The following is a 14,265-nucleotide window of genomic DNA, read 5'->3' on the forward strand; positions in this document are numbered from 1 at the left end:
GAGAAACTCTGGGGGTTGGGTCGGGATGGATGGAGAGTTTAGACCATGAGTGGGAGTAACAGCAGGAGAGAGAAGGGCCTGAGATGGCGCCTAGAATAAGCCTGGAGCTTCTGTTCTCTGGTTTGGGGGCCCAGGGGACTGGTGGGTGGGTGCGTGGGGCGCATCTGAGGTGGGTGGGTAGGGCTCATCTGAGCTAGCTGTGTGTGCTGGCTGCTAGGATCAAAGCGTCGGAGGAAGGTAGGGGACAGGCAGCAGCTGGGAGACCATCAGGGGAGGAAAGGGCACGAACAGGCGAGCCTTTTAGGACCTCACAGGGCTGTAATCAGACAAGGAGAGGCCTGAGCTCCTGACGGGCAGGGCGTGGCCACCTCAGAGTCTTTGCAGAGTCTTGTATACTTGACTTTTTAGGGTCCGGCCTTGCTAGGAAGCTGACATGGGCGGGGGAAAGCAGGCAGATGTCTCCTCCCCAGAGGACTTTCAAGAAGGTGAAAGGGACGGGGACAGGATGGGTCCATTTCTTACCCGGAATGAAGGGGTTGAAGGTGTAGTTCCAGACCCAGCCAGCAGGCGGCATAAGGGGCCAGCACACAGACAACTAAGTCTCCAGTCAAGGAGAAAAACAACCTGGGGTGTGACCACAGGGTCTCTGAGATATTCTAGAAGATGGTCAGTGATCCCAGATACATGAGCAAGCAAGGAAACGCAAGTGAACTTCTCTCTGAAGGAAATTCTGGTAAGTGAGAAACGGGGTATGAGGATGCATCCCAAAGACTGTTTGACCTACCTCACAGCAAGAACTGAGCCTCGAGTGTGTGTCGGGGGTCTCCAGGGAGGGGCGCTGCAGGAAGGCTGGTTTGGGAGGGTTTTGGCAACGAATATTAGAATTCTTATGGGGAATGTTTAGGAGATGAAGGACTGTGGTGAGAGAGGGAGAAAAGAATGAAGGGAAAATGAAGACAGTCACCTACTAGGTGTTCTACCTACTTTCTCTTTCCCTGTCCTCACACCCTTTCTGAGAGGTGGGTGTCCCTATGCCTGTTTCATAGATGAGGGAAACTGAGGGTCAGGGAGAATGAGTAACGGGCCCAGAGTCACACAACCGCTGAGTGAAAGTTGAGGATGCAATGGTCTGGTCCCAAACCCTGAGCTCTTCCCACTAAATCCTGCTGCAAGAGACGGCGTGGCACTACTGCTCAGGAAAAAGGGTCTATCCAATGGGGTTCATGGGCTAAAGGGGAGTCTGGCTGACGATGCGTGGCTGAAGGGCTGAGGCAGCGGGACTGTGTCACAGCCATGCCGAAAAGGGCCAGAAGAGGGGCTGGAGGCCACACAAGACCTACGGTTGAATGCCTTAAGCAACCAGATAGCCCTGTGAGATGATAGGGCAGGGGAAGTTGGCCACTTCTGCAGCCGAGAACTTCTTCCTTCCCTAAATGTCTGCGGTCTGGGCTTTCATTGTCTGGGTGAGAAGGCTCTCAGCAGTCAGGCTGGGAAGGCTGTTCAAAAGACACTTGTTTGCAAGAGAAGAGTTGAGAGCAGTCAGAGAGATGGGAACGGAGGGTGAGCGGTGACAAAGGCCGGAGGAGAGAACAGAGTTGTTGCTGAAGAGATGAAAACGTGCGGGAAGAGCTGAGGCCGGCCAGGTGGGGAATCCTCCAGGTTGGGGGCCAAGGCGAGAAGCTCTCATGAGGAGTGGGAAGGGCAGCAGAGGGGCTCAGCCCTGTGCCCCGGGACTGTTAGAATTCTTATGCAGGATGTTTAAGAGATGAATGAGATGGTTGGATGGCATCACCAACTCCATGGACATGAGTTTGAGTAAACTCTGGGAGTTGGTGATGGACAGGGAGACCTGGCGTGCTGCGGTTCATGGGGTCACAAAGAGTCGGACACCACTGAGCCACTGAACTGAACTAAGACATGAAGGACTGTGGTGAGAGTCCAGTCACTGGAAATCAGGGAAGACAAGGGAGGGATGCAGAGCAGGCGGCCACCAGGTGAAGCGAGGGGGAAGGAGGGGAGTGTGCAGGGTCCCTTTGGACAGGGAAGGTCTCCCCCATGACCATCCTGGGGGAGAGAATGAGGCTTCCTCAGAGGCTGTTTTCGCCATTCCCACGACCAGTGTGGGCTCTTCAGGTCCCTGCCGTGAGGAACTGGAAGCTGCTTGATGCCTCTAAGCCAGGCACTCAGACCAAAAGGAAGACACTCACTCCCCCATCTGGACCTGACACCCAGCGGTCAAGTTGGCAACCTCCAACCCCATTTCTGAGATGCCTTCAGTGTTAACTGAGTCCCATGCTGGGTCTATCAGGACTGGGATGCTCTGAAACATGGACTGGCAGACAAACTTAGGGGTTGCCTTTGAGCAGCAGGGACAGAAAGATCACGCCCAACCTCAGCATAGTGAGTGGGGCACACCCAGCCTCGGACAGATGTCCAGAAAGAGCCTAGAGCCATTTTCCCGGGAGTGCCAGGGCGTGGTGCCAGGCTGTAGGCAGACACAGCCCTTCCACGCTGATTCAGGCATTCTGGGGAGACAGACACACCCAGGTTCGTGGGAAAACTGATATTCTTTCCAGACCGGGTCTGCTCATTACAGACAAACACACCGTTTGCCTTTGCTGCAAAAACGCCTGAACCAGCAGCTCAGTTCGGCTTCGGAGTGGGAGGGGAGAAATGATCCGGTAGAAAGGATGGAGAGAGCTTGCTCAGGCAAGAAGAAACACAGCTGCTGTGTCCACACCCACATCCCTTCCCTCTAAGGACGTCAGAGTCTGGCCTCTGGCAGCTGATTAAAGCTCTGGGCTCCCTGCCGCGGAGGCTGGTGCTGGGGGCTGGGGGTGGGGGGGTGCGGGGGGTGGGTATTGCCAAGGTGGTGACAGCAGCTGGAGCTGCCAGCACTGGCTGAAAGGTGAGCTGCTGCAGTCCAGTGCCCGCTCAGCCCCGGGACACTGTCCCTCATGATCGAAAGTGCTGGTCACTTGCCTGAAGCCACCTCTACCTCTAAGGCTCTGGAAGGGAGAGACAAGGGACCTGGGGGTCTGGACCCTCCTATTCATCCCAGATGAGTTGGCGAGTCCTCCCTCGGGGAAGCCAGCTGCAGGCAGTCTTGGAAGGTCATGGGGAAGAGTGATGTCTGTGAGCTGTGCTTGGCTAAGAGTTTTCCCTGACAATCTGATGAAGGCCTGATAATGAAATGCATCCAGGCAGTTGCTTTCTGGAGTGGCCTGGCCCCAGAGTCCCTGCACCACAGAGGAATCCAGCCTTGAGGCTCAGAGTAAGACAGGGCACATTTGCCCTAAAACAGTGAACCCCGAAGCCAGATTCTTTCTTGCTGTGGCAGCCCTCTAGAAGCACCAACCCTTTTCAGGGTTCTCTCATCATTACAGCAGCTCCACTGGGGGAGTTCCTAGAGCAGGCCTTGCTTCCATCTCAAGGCCAAGAAACAGGCACAGGGCACAGAAAAGGCTCCTGGGGCTGTGGGCCCCCAAGCCTGGGTTGGTTCGAATCCTCTGCAATACCATTTCTTCTCCATAAATCAACCTCAGCATCTCACCACAAATGTTACACTGAGGATTCCGAGGCAGCCAGAGCCAAGCAGATAAGGATGCTTAGCAGGACCTCCAAACCCTACCCAGAGCCGCACCCAGGGTGAAGGGGAGACACATAATGTGGAGGGTGTGGTGGGGGGAGGCTCAGCCTGCTGCCAGGCCCCCCTCTGCTACCCCAGGGCCACCTTCAGGGCCCTGGCCTTGGCAGGAGCAGAGGTTCAACCCTGCCTTCCTCTCTTCCCCAGGCAACCAAGGAAAACACCTTAGCCCTTTGTCATCTCTTCCCATCTCCAGCCTCACACCAGCTGGCACCTGACCACTAAACGAAGTTTCTCAGAGCTGAGAACACCACGAAAGTGGGGAAACCATTCTCTCCCAACCCTCCCTTTATTTAGGTACACGGTTTACATACAGGAACATCCTAGACTTTCTGTAATCCTGCAGAGAGAGCTCTATAAAGGGCAAGGAGACCCAGGAGGATTAGGGGGTTTGTCTGAAATCTCGCATGACATTTCTACAATGAAGGACTAGAACCCAACATCCAGACTTCCAAAATTTCACTCCAGGAATTTTGCCATTTGTGAAAACTTGTTTCTTCTTGATCTTACGTGTTCCTGCGTACTTACCTGTATAATGGATTTTTTTTTTCCTTTAAATCAGAACATGCTCTAACATGGAAAGCTAGGAGGTGATGGAGGCAATGGATTGTACGACGATATGATGCTTGAGGAAAAAACCGAATGCATGGAATCGCGCTCCAGCCCCTGCCTGTGCGTATGTGTGCGCACGCGCATATCCGGGAAGGGAGGAGCAGGCAGGGCTGGCAGGGTGGTCACCATGGGCTGTGCAGTGGTCCAGACAGGGGTTCAGGTGCCTGGTCCGCTCCCCCAAGCAGGAAGCTGGCATGCACTAGTGATGGGTTTCACGGGAAGCCACAGTGCACACATCTATCCCACAGGCCACCGACACCAGACCACACACAGCATGGATCTACCCTACAGGCCACCGACACCAGACCACAGACACAGGACAGCAGGAGAGCCAGGCCTAGCCCGCGAGAAGGCTCAGCGGACCTTCCTTCAGCCGGCCTGCCTGCGAGAGGCCTGTGGCTTCTGGAAAGGTTTTCCAACCTGCATGGGACTCTTTCTCCACTCTTCTCGTATCAGAGAACAAGGGGGTATCCCACTCTCCCCCGTGAAGTTCCGTGGATCCTCATGAAAACACAACAAAGGGCTCGGAAAGGAGAAGCGGCAGGAAATCTGTTTGCGTGAGGCCTTGGGCCTGGTGTTCATTTGATTCACCATCTGGTCTCTTCCTGGTACTGCGCACAGGCCACTTGCCCCATCTGGCAGGGTGGCTGGCTCTCTGGGAAGGGTCTCAAGTGTGGGCTCACTCCTCCTTCCAGAGAGACACTGAGGTCCAAGCAGGTTTTATTCCCCCCAGATCCAGCGGCATTCAGGTGTTGGATGGAGGTGGCTCTGATGCACACGTAATTACATTTGCACAGATGGACACAACACAGACAATGTATGGATCGCTCTGGCGGTCACAAAGGAACCCGCAGACCTGGGACACCACCGCATGCAGACACACAGGGATGCACAGCTGAAGCACAGGTGGCAGGAACAGTCACAGCCCCAGGGTCCGCAGTCCGTACCAGCCCCGACCAGAGTTCTCTCTCCTTCCAGTGGGGCTGTCTCTGGGAAAGGTGGGGCCAAGGCGAAGTTCACCAGAGACCCCCCACATTGCCACAATGGGATCTTCAGAGGGAACTCCTGGGAGAGACCCTCCAGCGGGAGCCCAGGAGTGCCCTCTGGTGGACACGATGGGCTGGTGCAGCTCAGAAAGGGAGGCCTCGTGGGGCTGGAGGCAGGTGTGTGTGTGTGTGTGTGTGTGGGGGGGGGTGTGTGTGTGTGTGTGTGTGTGTGTGTGTGTGTGTGTGTGTGTGTGTGTGTGTGTGTGTGTGTGTGTGTGTGTGTGTGTGTGTGGGTGTGTGTGTGTGTGGGTGTGTGTGTGTGTGGTGTGTGTGTGTGTGTGTGTGTGTGTGTGTGTGTGTGTGTGTGTGTTCTCAGAAGTGTGGGAAGGGTCGAAATCTAGATCTGACAGGGATTCTGCCCAGGAAATGCATTTTTCTGGGATTGATGTTGTACCAGAAATTTCCACCAAGAACTCCTAAAGGTTCAGACAAGCTCAACTGGGTACCTGCATAGGTGGTGGACATGCAGCGGCAAAGCCATGCAAGGCACATGCTGGGTTCTTGCTTTCTTCTCAGTCAGCAGCTCCCAGGACATTACCCAAAAACCGGGATCAGAGCCTCCCAGACTTCCTGCATAGACCTCCTGGGTCCTTTCAGCTAAAGGATCTATGCTAGGCAAGGCCCTGAAGACATCTGGGCCTTGGGTACCCCCTCCTTCCCATCCTCCCTTCTACAAGTTGGAGACCTCTGAGGCAGAATCCCTGGGGCTCTTTTTCTCCTGAAGTGCCCCCTCAAGTCTGTTCTTGCTTCAGAACCAGCTCTGTCTTCAGCTCACTGACCCACACGCATCAGGCCAGGAAGGTGCAAAGTGGGGAGGGGCCTCTGTTTCAGTGGAAGGAGTCTACTCGAGAGTGAATGTGCCCACTTCACTTCCCTAAATCCCACGGTTGGGGCAGGGAGACCACACGGTCCATTTGTGAGTATGTGTGTATGTGGATGTGTACGTGTGCAGGGGGTACTGAGTTAGGGATGGTGTTAGTGGGGAAAGGACAGTGTATAAAAGGCGATCACCCCTGCTGTATAAACTGTTCCCCCTGATGGAGATGGGGATGTGTTTATATAACAAAATTTATTGGACCAGATCAAACCAAACTAAAGAGAGTCATGTCAGTGGGCTGGCATGTCAGTTTCTTCTTGATTGAGGGGAGGAGGGGAATTATTCTAGAAATTAAGGAAAGCTAAGTAAAAAAGGCAGAGTGGTGGAAGGATTCTGGAGGGTTGGGGTGTGCCCATCCTGGCCTTCTGCCCCTGCAGAGCCTAGTCGGGACGATGGGTCTCTGGCAGCAATGACTCCCAGGAACTAGACAAATGGGACAGGGAACTGACCGGGGATGTTCTCTCAGTGGTGGCTCGGTGGGGACCTCGGGGAGCCTCCCCCGCTGTCTCGCCTTCTTCCTCTTGAGGCCTACGGAAAACAATGTTCCACTTCAGAAACGAGTACCTCTTGGAGGCCGGAGCCCATCTTGAAGGCCTGGCTTCCCACCTCCTCCCCCCAAAACACAAGCCAAGTCTGCCGCCTGGCAGACGCTCTACAATCTGCAAAGTGAAGGCAGATGCTTCAGAAAAGGCTGGTTCCAGGCAGCCCGGCCTCCGGGACACGTGTTCAGCTGGTTTCCAGAGCAGGGCAGCAACAGTGCAGCAGCTGTGGCCCACCCCCCCACCCCATCCTTCCCCCATGAGGACTCCAGGACACCCAGGACTGGGGGGAAATGAAGCTCCAGACACTCTGAATTTCTCTGACTAGTGGCCCAGGTGTGAGAGGTCACACGTGGTGTGTCAAAACGTCAGGGGGCCTGTTTCAAGTAGAAGCATCGTCCTCCCCCTTCCCCTCGCCCCCCTCAGCAGAGTGCTCCAACCAGTCCTCCCCACACTCACCCAGGCTCCTCCTCGGTTCTCTCCGGGGTCTGGCGCTCTTTGAGCTCAAGCTATGGAAGGGAAAGGCCAAGGAGTCAGAGCAGCTACGAGGGGAGCCTGCTCTGAGACAGCCTTCCTCAAAAGAGGCTCCCTGTACCCGACATATCTGATGTTCCTTCCTTCCGGAATCAGCCCCTCTTGTCTCTTGCCTTCAAAAGTCCTTCTTCACACTCCTGTTTCCTTCCCGCTCTCCCCACTTGCTCAGCCTTTACACTGCCCACAGGTGCCCCCAAACCACCTAAGAACTCTTGACTGGAGGGACCCCCAAGGTGTGGCTGTCCACTGCTCTGGGCTGCCCCTCGCCAGCTCACCGTGGTGGGCTTTTCTAGGGCAGCAAAGTGCTTTTCCCAGCTGGCTGCAGATTTCTCAAAAGCCTCATGCCTCTTGAGGAGCTTTTCCACACCGTCCACCGTGTGTCCATAGTCCCGGCTGGCCAGGTAGGGCTCCTGGGCGATCAGCCACGCTTCGGCCACGGAGGCGTCCCGGAAGAACTGACACACTTCCAGCACTGCCGAGACAACAAGGCCTGGGGTCTGTGAGCGCCCCCCAGACCTAGGGGGGAAGTCCGCTCACAGACAGATGTGGAGCTGGGCTGTCTTCCCAGGCTGTCTCCCTCACTCACAGACGTGCAAAGCAGCCATGGGAGAGTCCAGGTCTTTGTGCAGCCTCTACCCAAGTGGTGGGCTCTCCCCACCCCTCCGGTCTCCAGCTGTGGAGGACAGAGCCCCTTCTGTGCAGCACGCGCTGCAGGTAAAATACCTGGGATGCACTAGAGCCTTACCCTGACTCCTGGAGAGGCCACAGCTCTACGGGGATGCCAGTCCAGCAGGAGGTGGGGGCGGGGGCGGAGGGTGGACAGGGAGTGGGTGCTGGCTGGTCAGAGATGGGCTTCCAGCAGCGTGTCTGCTGAGTCTTCTGCATGGACCCCCCCGAGGCCCCCGGCCCTGAGTTCTGCTGATGAGTGGTGCTGGGGGTGGGGGTGGGGGTCTCTTCTCCTCCACCGCCTTGTGACATCACCCCTCCCTGCACCCGCCCCTCCCTGATTGTCTGGCTCCCAGGCTTCACTCACACATGCAGAGCCGCTCCCAGCGGGCCTCCCACTTCTCCTTCATCTCCTCCCTCCTGGACAACACCTGCTCCAGCTTCTCCCTGATCTGCGGGGAGGAAGGGAAGGCGGCTCAGGCTTTGCTAACCCTTCCCGCCACCATTGGAGCTGGTGTGCGGAAGGGTCCTGCAAAGCTGACTGGCCTTGGTCACACAGCCCTGGCTTCAAGTCTTGGCCCCGCCAGCTGTGTAGCCTTGGCCAGGTTACTTAACCTCTCTGGGGTTAACATGTGCCTCACACAGGAAGCGGGGGTCGCCAGGCCCAAAGTACACACACATGAGAGGGTGTAGGAGGGTTATGAGCCCACTCTCCCTTTGAAGCAGCCAGCTGCTTGAATGGGTTTGGTGAGGCTGTAAATCCTTGGGCCAGCACAGAGCCCCAGTGCTCCTGGGGCAAAAGAAAGATGAGCCTCCACGGCCCACAAGCTCCCTCCCAGGAAGCTGTCTGGCGTGGCAGGAGTGGAGGTGAGGACAGGAGAGGGCCCGTGTCCATCCCGCTGTCCTGCCCACCTCATCCGAGGCCTGATGCTGCCTCTGCAGGAGGGACTTGCCGAGCTCCAGGCAGGTGCTGAAGTTCTTGCTGCGGGTCTCCATCTCTGCCCAGATGCCCTGGTGATACTTCATGAGGAGTTCCACCGAGGAGACGTCCCTGGGGGGCAGGGTTGGGAGTTTGGTGAAAAGGGAGACTCGGGGTGACTCTGGCCCACTTGACATCAAGTCCCAATCAGAGGGGGGGCCCCCATCTGCCTGGGAGTCTGAACCCACTCCCTCCTCTCTTTCTGGACAGCCAGGAAGTCCTGCCAGCTGCCCAGTCCAGCAAGAACTCTGATGCCCTAGTGTCCTCCCCAGGTCAGTGGTCAGGACATGGGCAGGGGTGCAGCGACCACACAAACACACACACACACAAAGGAATGTTACATTTGGCAATAAAGAGGAATGAAGTACTGATACATGCTACGTGGATGAACCTTGGAAAGACTGTGGACTGTGAAAGAAACTAGTCCCAGAGGACCACACATTCTATGATCCCACTCATGTGAAAAGTCTACCATAGGCAAATTTAGGTACACAAAGCAGATCAGAGGTTGCCAAGGGCTGCAAAGAGACAGGATTAGGAGTGACAACTGCTAAGGGGTACCAGGCTTCTTTTTGAGGTGATGAAAATATCCTAAACTTATATTGGGGTGATGGTTGTCCAACCATGACTATAGAGTGGCACACTCTAAATGGTTGAATTGCATGGCATGTGAATCATAAGCTCAATTGAGATGTTAAATATAAAAACTTGACCACTGGGACAGGCGCCCTAGAGGCAGACGGACAGAGATGGGCACAAAGTGTGTAGTGAATTCTGATCCTGGCCAACTGCCCACATATCTGCCTCTATCTCTCAGAGGCAATGAGCCCCTTTTCTGAGTTTTAGGGAAAAGGTCCCCAAAAGCCCGTGCTAGGGGGGAGAGTGACCACTTCTGGACCTGCCCAGCTTTCGATGTATAAACTACTTATTTTCACTGACAACCATGGCCACTGTGCCCCATGATAGAATCTGAATGACAGATGTGTTTCTCAGCACTCTCAGGATTCCCTTTACTCTGCAATGGTGAGTCCTCCCAGTAGCAGCTGAGCCACTAAGATTCTGCCTGGACCCAGCCTCAGGTGCCCCTTGGGGATTCCTGTGTGCCCACAGTCTGGGACACCCCTCCAGGACGGGCCCTCAGAGCCGCATCCTGGTCCGCCAGCCTCTGGCACAAAGTGGTCTGGGAGTGAGGACGCCGCCCTCACCTGGGCTTCTCCTGGGTCTCGATCTGCCGGACGATGCTCTCCATCCAGGAGAAGAGGTCTCGGACCATGCTGAAGAAGCGGAATTTGTCTGCCGTGTCCACCAGCTGGGTGCGGCGCCCAGCACAGGCATCGAGCAGCGCCTGCCACGCAGCAGACACTTCCTGCTCCTTGTTCTGGATGACGTCTGCCTTCTCCCCAGCATACGCCGTCTGCAGGCGGGCGGCCACGTCCTGGAACTGCTGTACCTGTGATGGGGCAAAACTGACTGTTGTTCCCTGGGCTGACACGACTTGGGCCTAGGATGAGTGAAGAGTGTCTGCTTCCTCTGGGTATCCCTCCTGAGGACGGTGCTGGAGGCTCCCCATTTCTGGGTGCTGGAGAGAAGGTTCCCTGCTTTGGCACCTCTGACGACCCAAAGCACCCCTTGGGCTCTGTTGAGGATTTGGGAGTGAGAGGGGCTCTGTGCCTTTTGATGTGTGATTATAAGAGTAATTATAGACCGGGCACTGTTCTAAGCACTTTTTATGACTCTCTCAGTCTTTACAACAACCTCATCAAAGAGGTACTGTTCTTACCCCTGTTTCTAAAATGAGGAGACTGAGCCACAGGGAGGCTCATGACTGGCCCAAGGTCACTCATGCTCGGAGAGGGCACAGCTGGGACTGGAGGCGTCTCTCGACTCCCTGTTCCAGACCCTTCTTCGTGATGCCATCCCCTGTTTGAGGCCTGCCCCAGGGCAGTGAAGCCTCATTCCCGAGACCCTGGTGGGGCTGTACCTGCCTCAAGGGCTCCGGCATCCCCAAGGCACCTCCAGCTGGATGACAAATCCCTAGGCTGCCCCCTTCTTGGTGACCCAGGGGCCGCACCTATTAATACTTTGGTGATTTTTCCTGAAATTCCACTGTGTCGGTGCCGGACTGCAAGTGAGCCCAGCTTTCCCTGTTCCACTGGAAGCCCGGTGAGCACCCTCAAAGAGACTGAGCCCTCCCTCACCCTTTTCATCACTCTGGACTCTGAAGAACCTTATGGGCCTATAGAAGTGCCTTAGGGGGCACCCCATGATGGGAGGGGGGAGTCTAGGCTGATCTTGAGCCCCCCTCCAGCTCCTACTTGGAAAGGCTGAACAGCCCCATGGCTAAGCATTCAGAATCTACAGCCAGGATCTGAATCTACAGCCAGCATGTTTCCAGGCAACTTAGTTACCCTTCTATGCCTTACTTTCCTCAGAGAGTGACTGAGTGTATTGCTTAGAACCTGGTGCTAGATAAGTGCTACATGTGGACTCACTAATGATTCTGTAACACTCTGACAACCAAAGAAATTGCATTTTAACATACTTTTCATTGGCTTTTGGGAAAGGTTCAGTTTAAAGTGAAAGTGTTAGCCCCTCAGTCATGGCTGACTCATTGCAACTGTCCATGGGATTCTCCAGGCAAGAATACTGGAGTGGGTAGCCATTCCTTTCTCTAGGAGATCTTCCTGACCCAGGGATCAAACCCAGGTCTTTCATACTGCAGGCAGATTCTTCACTGTCTGAGCCACCAGGGAACTAGTTCTAAAGCTAAAGAACATTTGAAAGCCTCTGCTTCCTGCCTTCTTGCCCAGAGCTGTTGCCTCTCTAAGGAGATGCCTGTTTCAGAGATTTCCTCTCTAGAATCCGGGAGAGGACCTGATACTACAGGGTCCCAGGGATGCTAGTCAGGGCCAAGGTGGAGGGACAGCTGGAGACCAGAGGTACCTGCTCCCCCAGCAGATGGAGCTCCCGCTCAAAGGCTGTGTGCACACGGTGGAAGGACTCCGCAGTGCTGGCATCCAGTCCCACATCCTCAGGCAGCTCGCGGTGCTTCTCGTCAATGAGGCCCAGGATCTCAGAACCGGTGTAGAAGTAGCGCTGCAGGTCGTAGGAGGCGGCCAGCAGCTGCATGCGCGTGTCGATGAGCTCTAGCAGGTCTGCCCACATCTCGTTCAGCCCATCCTTCCACTCAGCAATGGTGGCTGCCTCTGAGTGGCCCGCGTCGATGAGCCGCTCAATGACGGCATTCACGTTGTCCACCCGCTCCTGCCCGATCGCCCCGGTCTCCCGGGCAAAGTCCCGGAACTTGTCCCGGAGCACCTGGACAAGGGTAGACAGAAACACGGTTATCGGTTATCAGGGCTAGGAGTTCAGTAGTGTCATCACATAGACTCCCAGTGGCACCTGCTACCGCCTGGAGCTGGGCTCTGACACCTTCCCCAGGGTGCCTGGGCTCATCACTGCGGCACATTGCACCCGACAGGTGTGTGTGTGTGGAGGGGGAGAGACAGCTCCCAGGTCTGCTGCATTGCTGCTGCTGCTGCTGCTAAGTCGCTTCAGTCGTGTCCGACTCTGTGCGACCCCATAGACAGAAGCCCACCAGGCTCCCCTGTCCCTGGGATTCTCCAGGCAAGAACACTGGAGTGGGTTGCCATTTCCTTCTCCAGTGCATGAAAGTGAAAAGTGAAAGTGAAGTCGCTCAGTCGTGTCCGACTGTGTCTGACTCTTAGCGACCCCATGGACTGCAGCCTACCAGGCTCCTCTGTCCATGGGATTTTCCAGGCAAGAGTACTGGAGTGGGGTGCCATTGCCTTCTCCATCTGCTGCATTAGAGGGAGACAAAGCAAGCAGGGGCCGTGGATACTCACAGTCACATGGTCAAAGTCTTGCCCCATTTCCGAGGAGGAGGCCACCATGTCCTTCTCTGTGATCCACTGCTCCAGGTCTTCCACCTCCCTCTTGAGCTGGAACAGGTGGTACATGTTCTCCAGCTTCCGCCTGCGCTCCTCTGCCATGTCTTTCAGCCCTGCATACTGCTTGTCCACCTGCCCCTGATGTCTGATGATCTGTTCTCTGGGATTCAAAACAAGGAAGTCCTCAGAGAGGGCGGCCGAGAACCCAGGACAGCCAGCTTCGAGGAGCCCACCTCCTCCTTCCCAGCCCTGAGGCCCGGATGCGTGGGGAAGCACAGCTTCAAAGACCTGGCAGTGACTTTTCACAGGGAAGAGCTGGGAGAAAAGGAACCATCCCTTAGACCCTGATGCTTCAGGGGATGATGCACTGTGTCCCCCGTCAGGGGCTGCCTCCCGTCCCTGCCCCTGATTCTGGGAAGCTCAGAGAGACTGGTCTGGATGGAGAACTCTTCCCACTATTCTTCCAAGGAGGCTGGCGGGGGAGTGGGGAGTTTGAGCCGGCTCCACCAGCAGCAGGCCCTGCTTGGCTCCTTAGGGAGGGATGTGCAGTGCCAGGGGCTCTTCAGTCCCTGGGGGTCCTTAGGAGATGCTGAAGTGGCTGCTGTGGGTGCCCTGAGGACAGCGCCAGGCCTGGGGGCAGCCTGAGGGGCCTGACCCAGTGGGGTCCACTGATGCAGCACCCATACCACTCACAAGGGTTTAGATGGCGTATGATGATTTTGCCAAGACACTGCGAGATCCTGACATACCTTCTGGACCACACATACAAAAAGCAAAGTTAGACTAGGCTAAAAGATGCAGAAAGCTAACTCCTCCAAAGACCGGAACTCTCAGTTCACCACGCAGGTGGTTTTGCTAGTCTGTTCCCTAATCTCTTTGCCAACCAGGCCTCCTTCCATCAGCCCTGTTTGAAGTAACACTAAACCACGACACAAGAGGGAACTGGGGCCAACCAGCAGTCCAGAAGGTAGCCTTCTCAAACCCGTAGTCTTGGGGAAAACCATTCCTGTTTTCCCCTTGGACCTGAAGGGATCTTGCTTGGCGGTGGTGGGGGTGCGCCCAGGACCTGGCCAGGTCATCCCTGGAGGCATACGCACCCCTCGGGGTGGCCTGCGGATAGCAGGCTCTGGGCCCGGCCGGCCAGCTGCTTGATGTTCTTCCCATACTCTTCCACTGCCCGCTGCTGCCGCAAGTGCCGCTTCAGCATCACGATGGCACTCTCTTCATCCTGGGAGGAAGCGGACTGTCAGGGCACGAGCTCATCTCATCTGGGTCACAGCCCAGCTCCGGGAGGTGCCCGAGATGTGGGAGGGCCAGGCTCACGTTACAGCCCAGGAGCACCGTGCACGGTCTCTTCCTGCTACTCCTGGTGCCTGGCAATGCCCGCGTCCTACCTTCCTCTCCATGCCCTCAATTCTTATCTGACATCCACCCTCCCAGGCCCTGGTCCAACCT

The 14,265-nt window shown here is 56.0% G+C and overlaps 1 protein-coding gene across 3 annotated transcripts in view; it reads right to left on the minus strand.

Moving 5' to 3' along the window:
- Positions 1-14,265, minus strand: part of SPTB (spectrin beta, erythrocytic) — a 128,862-nt gene that overhangs the window by 10,922 nt on the left and 103,675 nt on the right. For 2 of the 3 annotated variants that reach the window (XM_081509918.1, XM_081509920.1), the window contains exons 24-32: positions 13,908-14,038; positions 12,766-12,970; positions 11,843-12,217; positions 10,105-10,349; positions 8,833-8,971; positions 8,288-8,372; positions 7,530-7,726; positions 7,180-7,229; positions 6,631-6,709 (exon numbers count right to left, since the gene is read on the minus strand). In XM_081509918.1, the coding sequence (XP_081366044.1) occupies positions 6,631-6,709; positions 7,180-7,229; positions 7,530-7,726; positions 8,288-8,372; positions 8,833-8,971; positions 10,105-10,349; positions 11,843-12,217; positions 12,766-12,970; positions 13,908-14,038 (1,506 nt within the window). Of the gene's footprint in view, positions 1-6,630; positions 6,710-7,179; positions 7,230-7,529; positions 7,727-8,287; positions 8,373-8,832; positions 8,972-10,104; positions 10,350-11,838; positions 12,218-12,765; positions 12,971-13,907; positions 14,039-14,265 lie in introns of all 3 variants that reach the window. The other variant, XM_081509921.1, reaches the window with a different exon arrangement.

The sequence above is a fragment of the Giraffa tippelskirchi genome, chromosome 7, assembly GCF_054371585.1.
Source record: "Giraffa tippelskirchi isolate mGirTip1 chromosome 7, T2T-mGirTip1v1.2.pri, whole genome shotgun sequence".
In the NCBI taxonomy this organism is placed as follows: domain Eukaryota; kingdom Metazoa; phylum Chordata; class Mammalia; order Artiodactyla; family Giraffidae; genus Giraffa; species Giraffa tippelskirchi.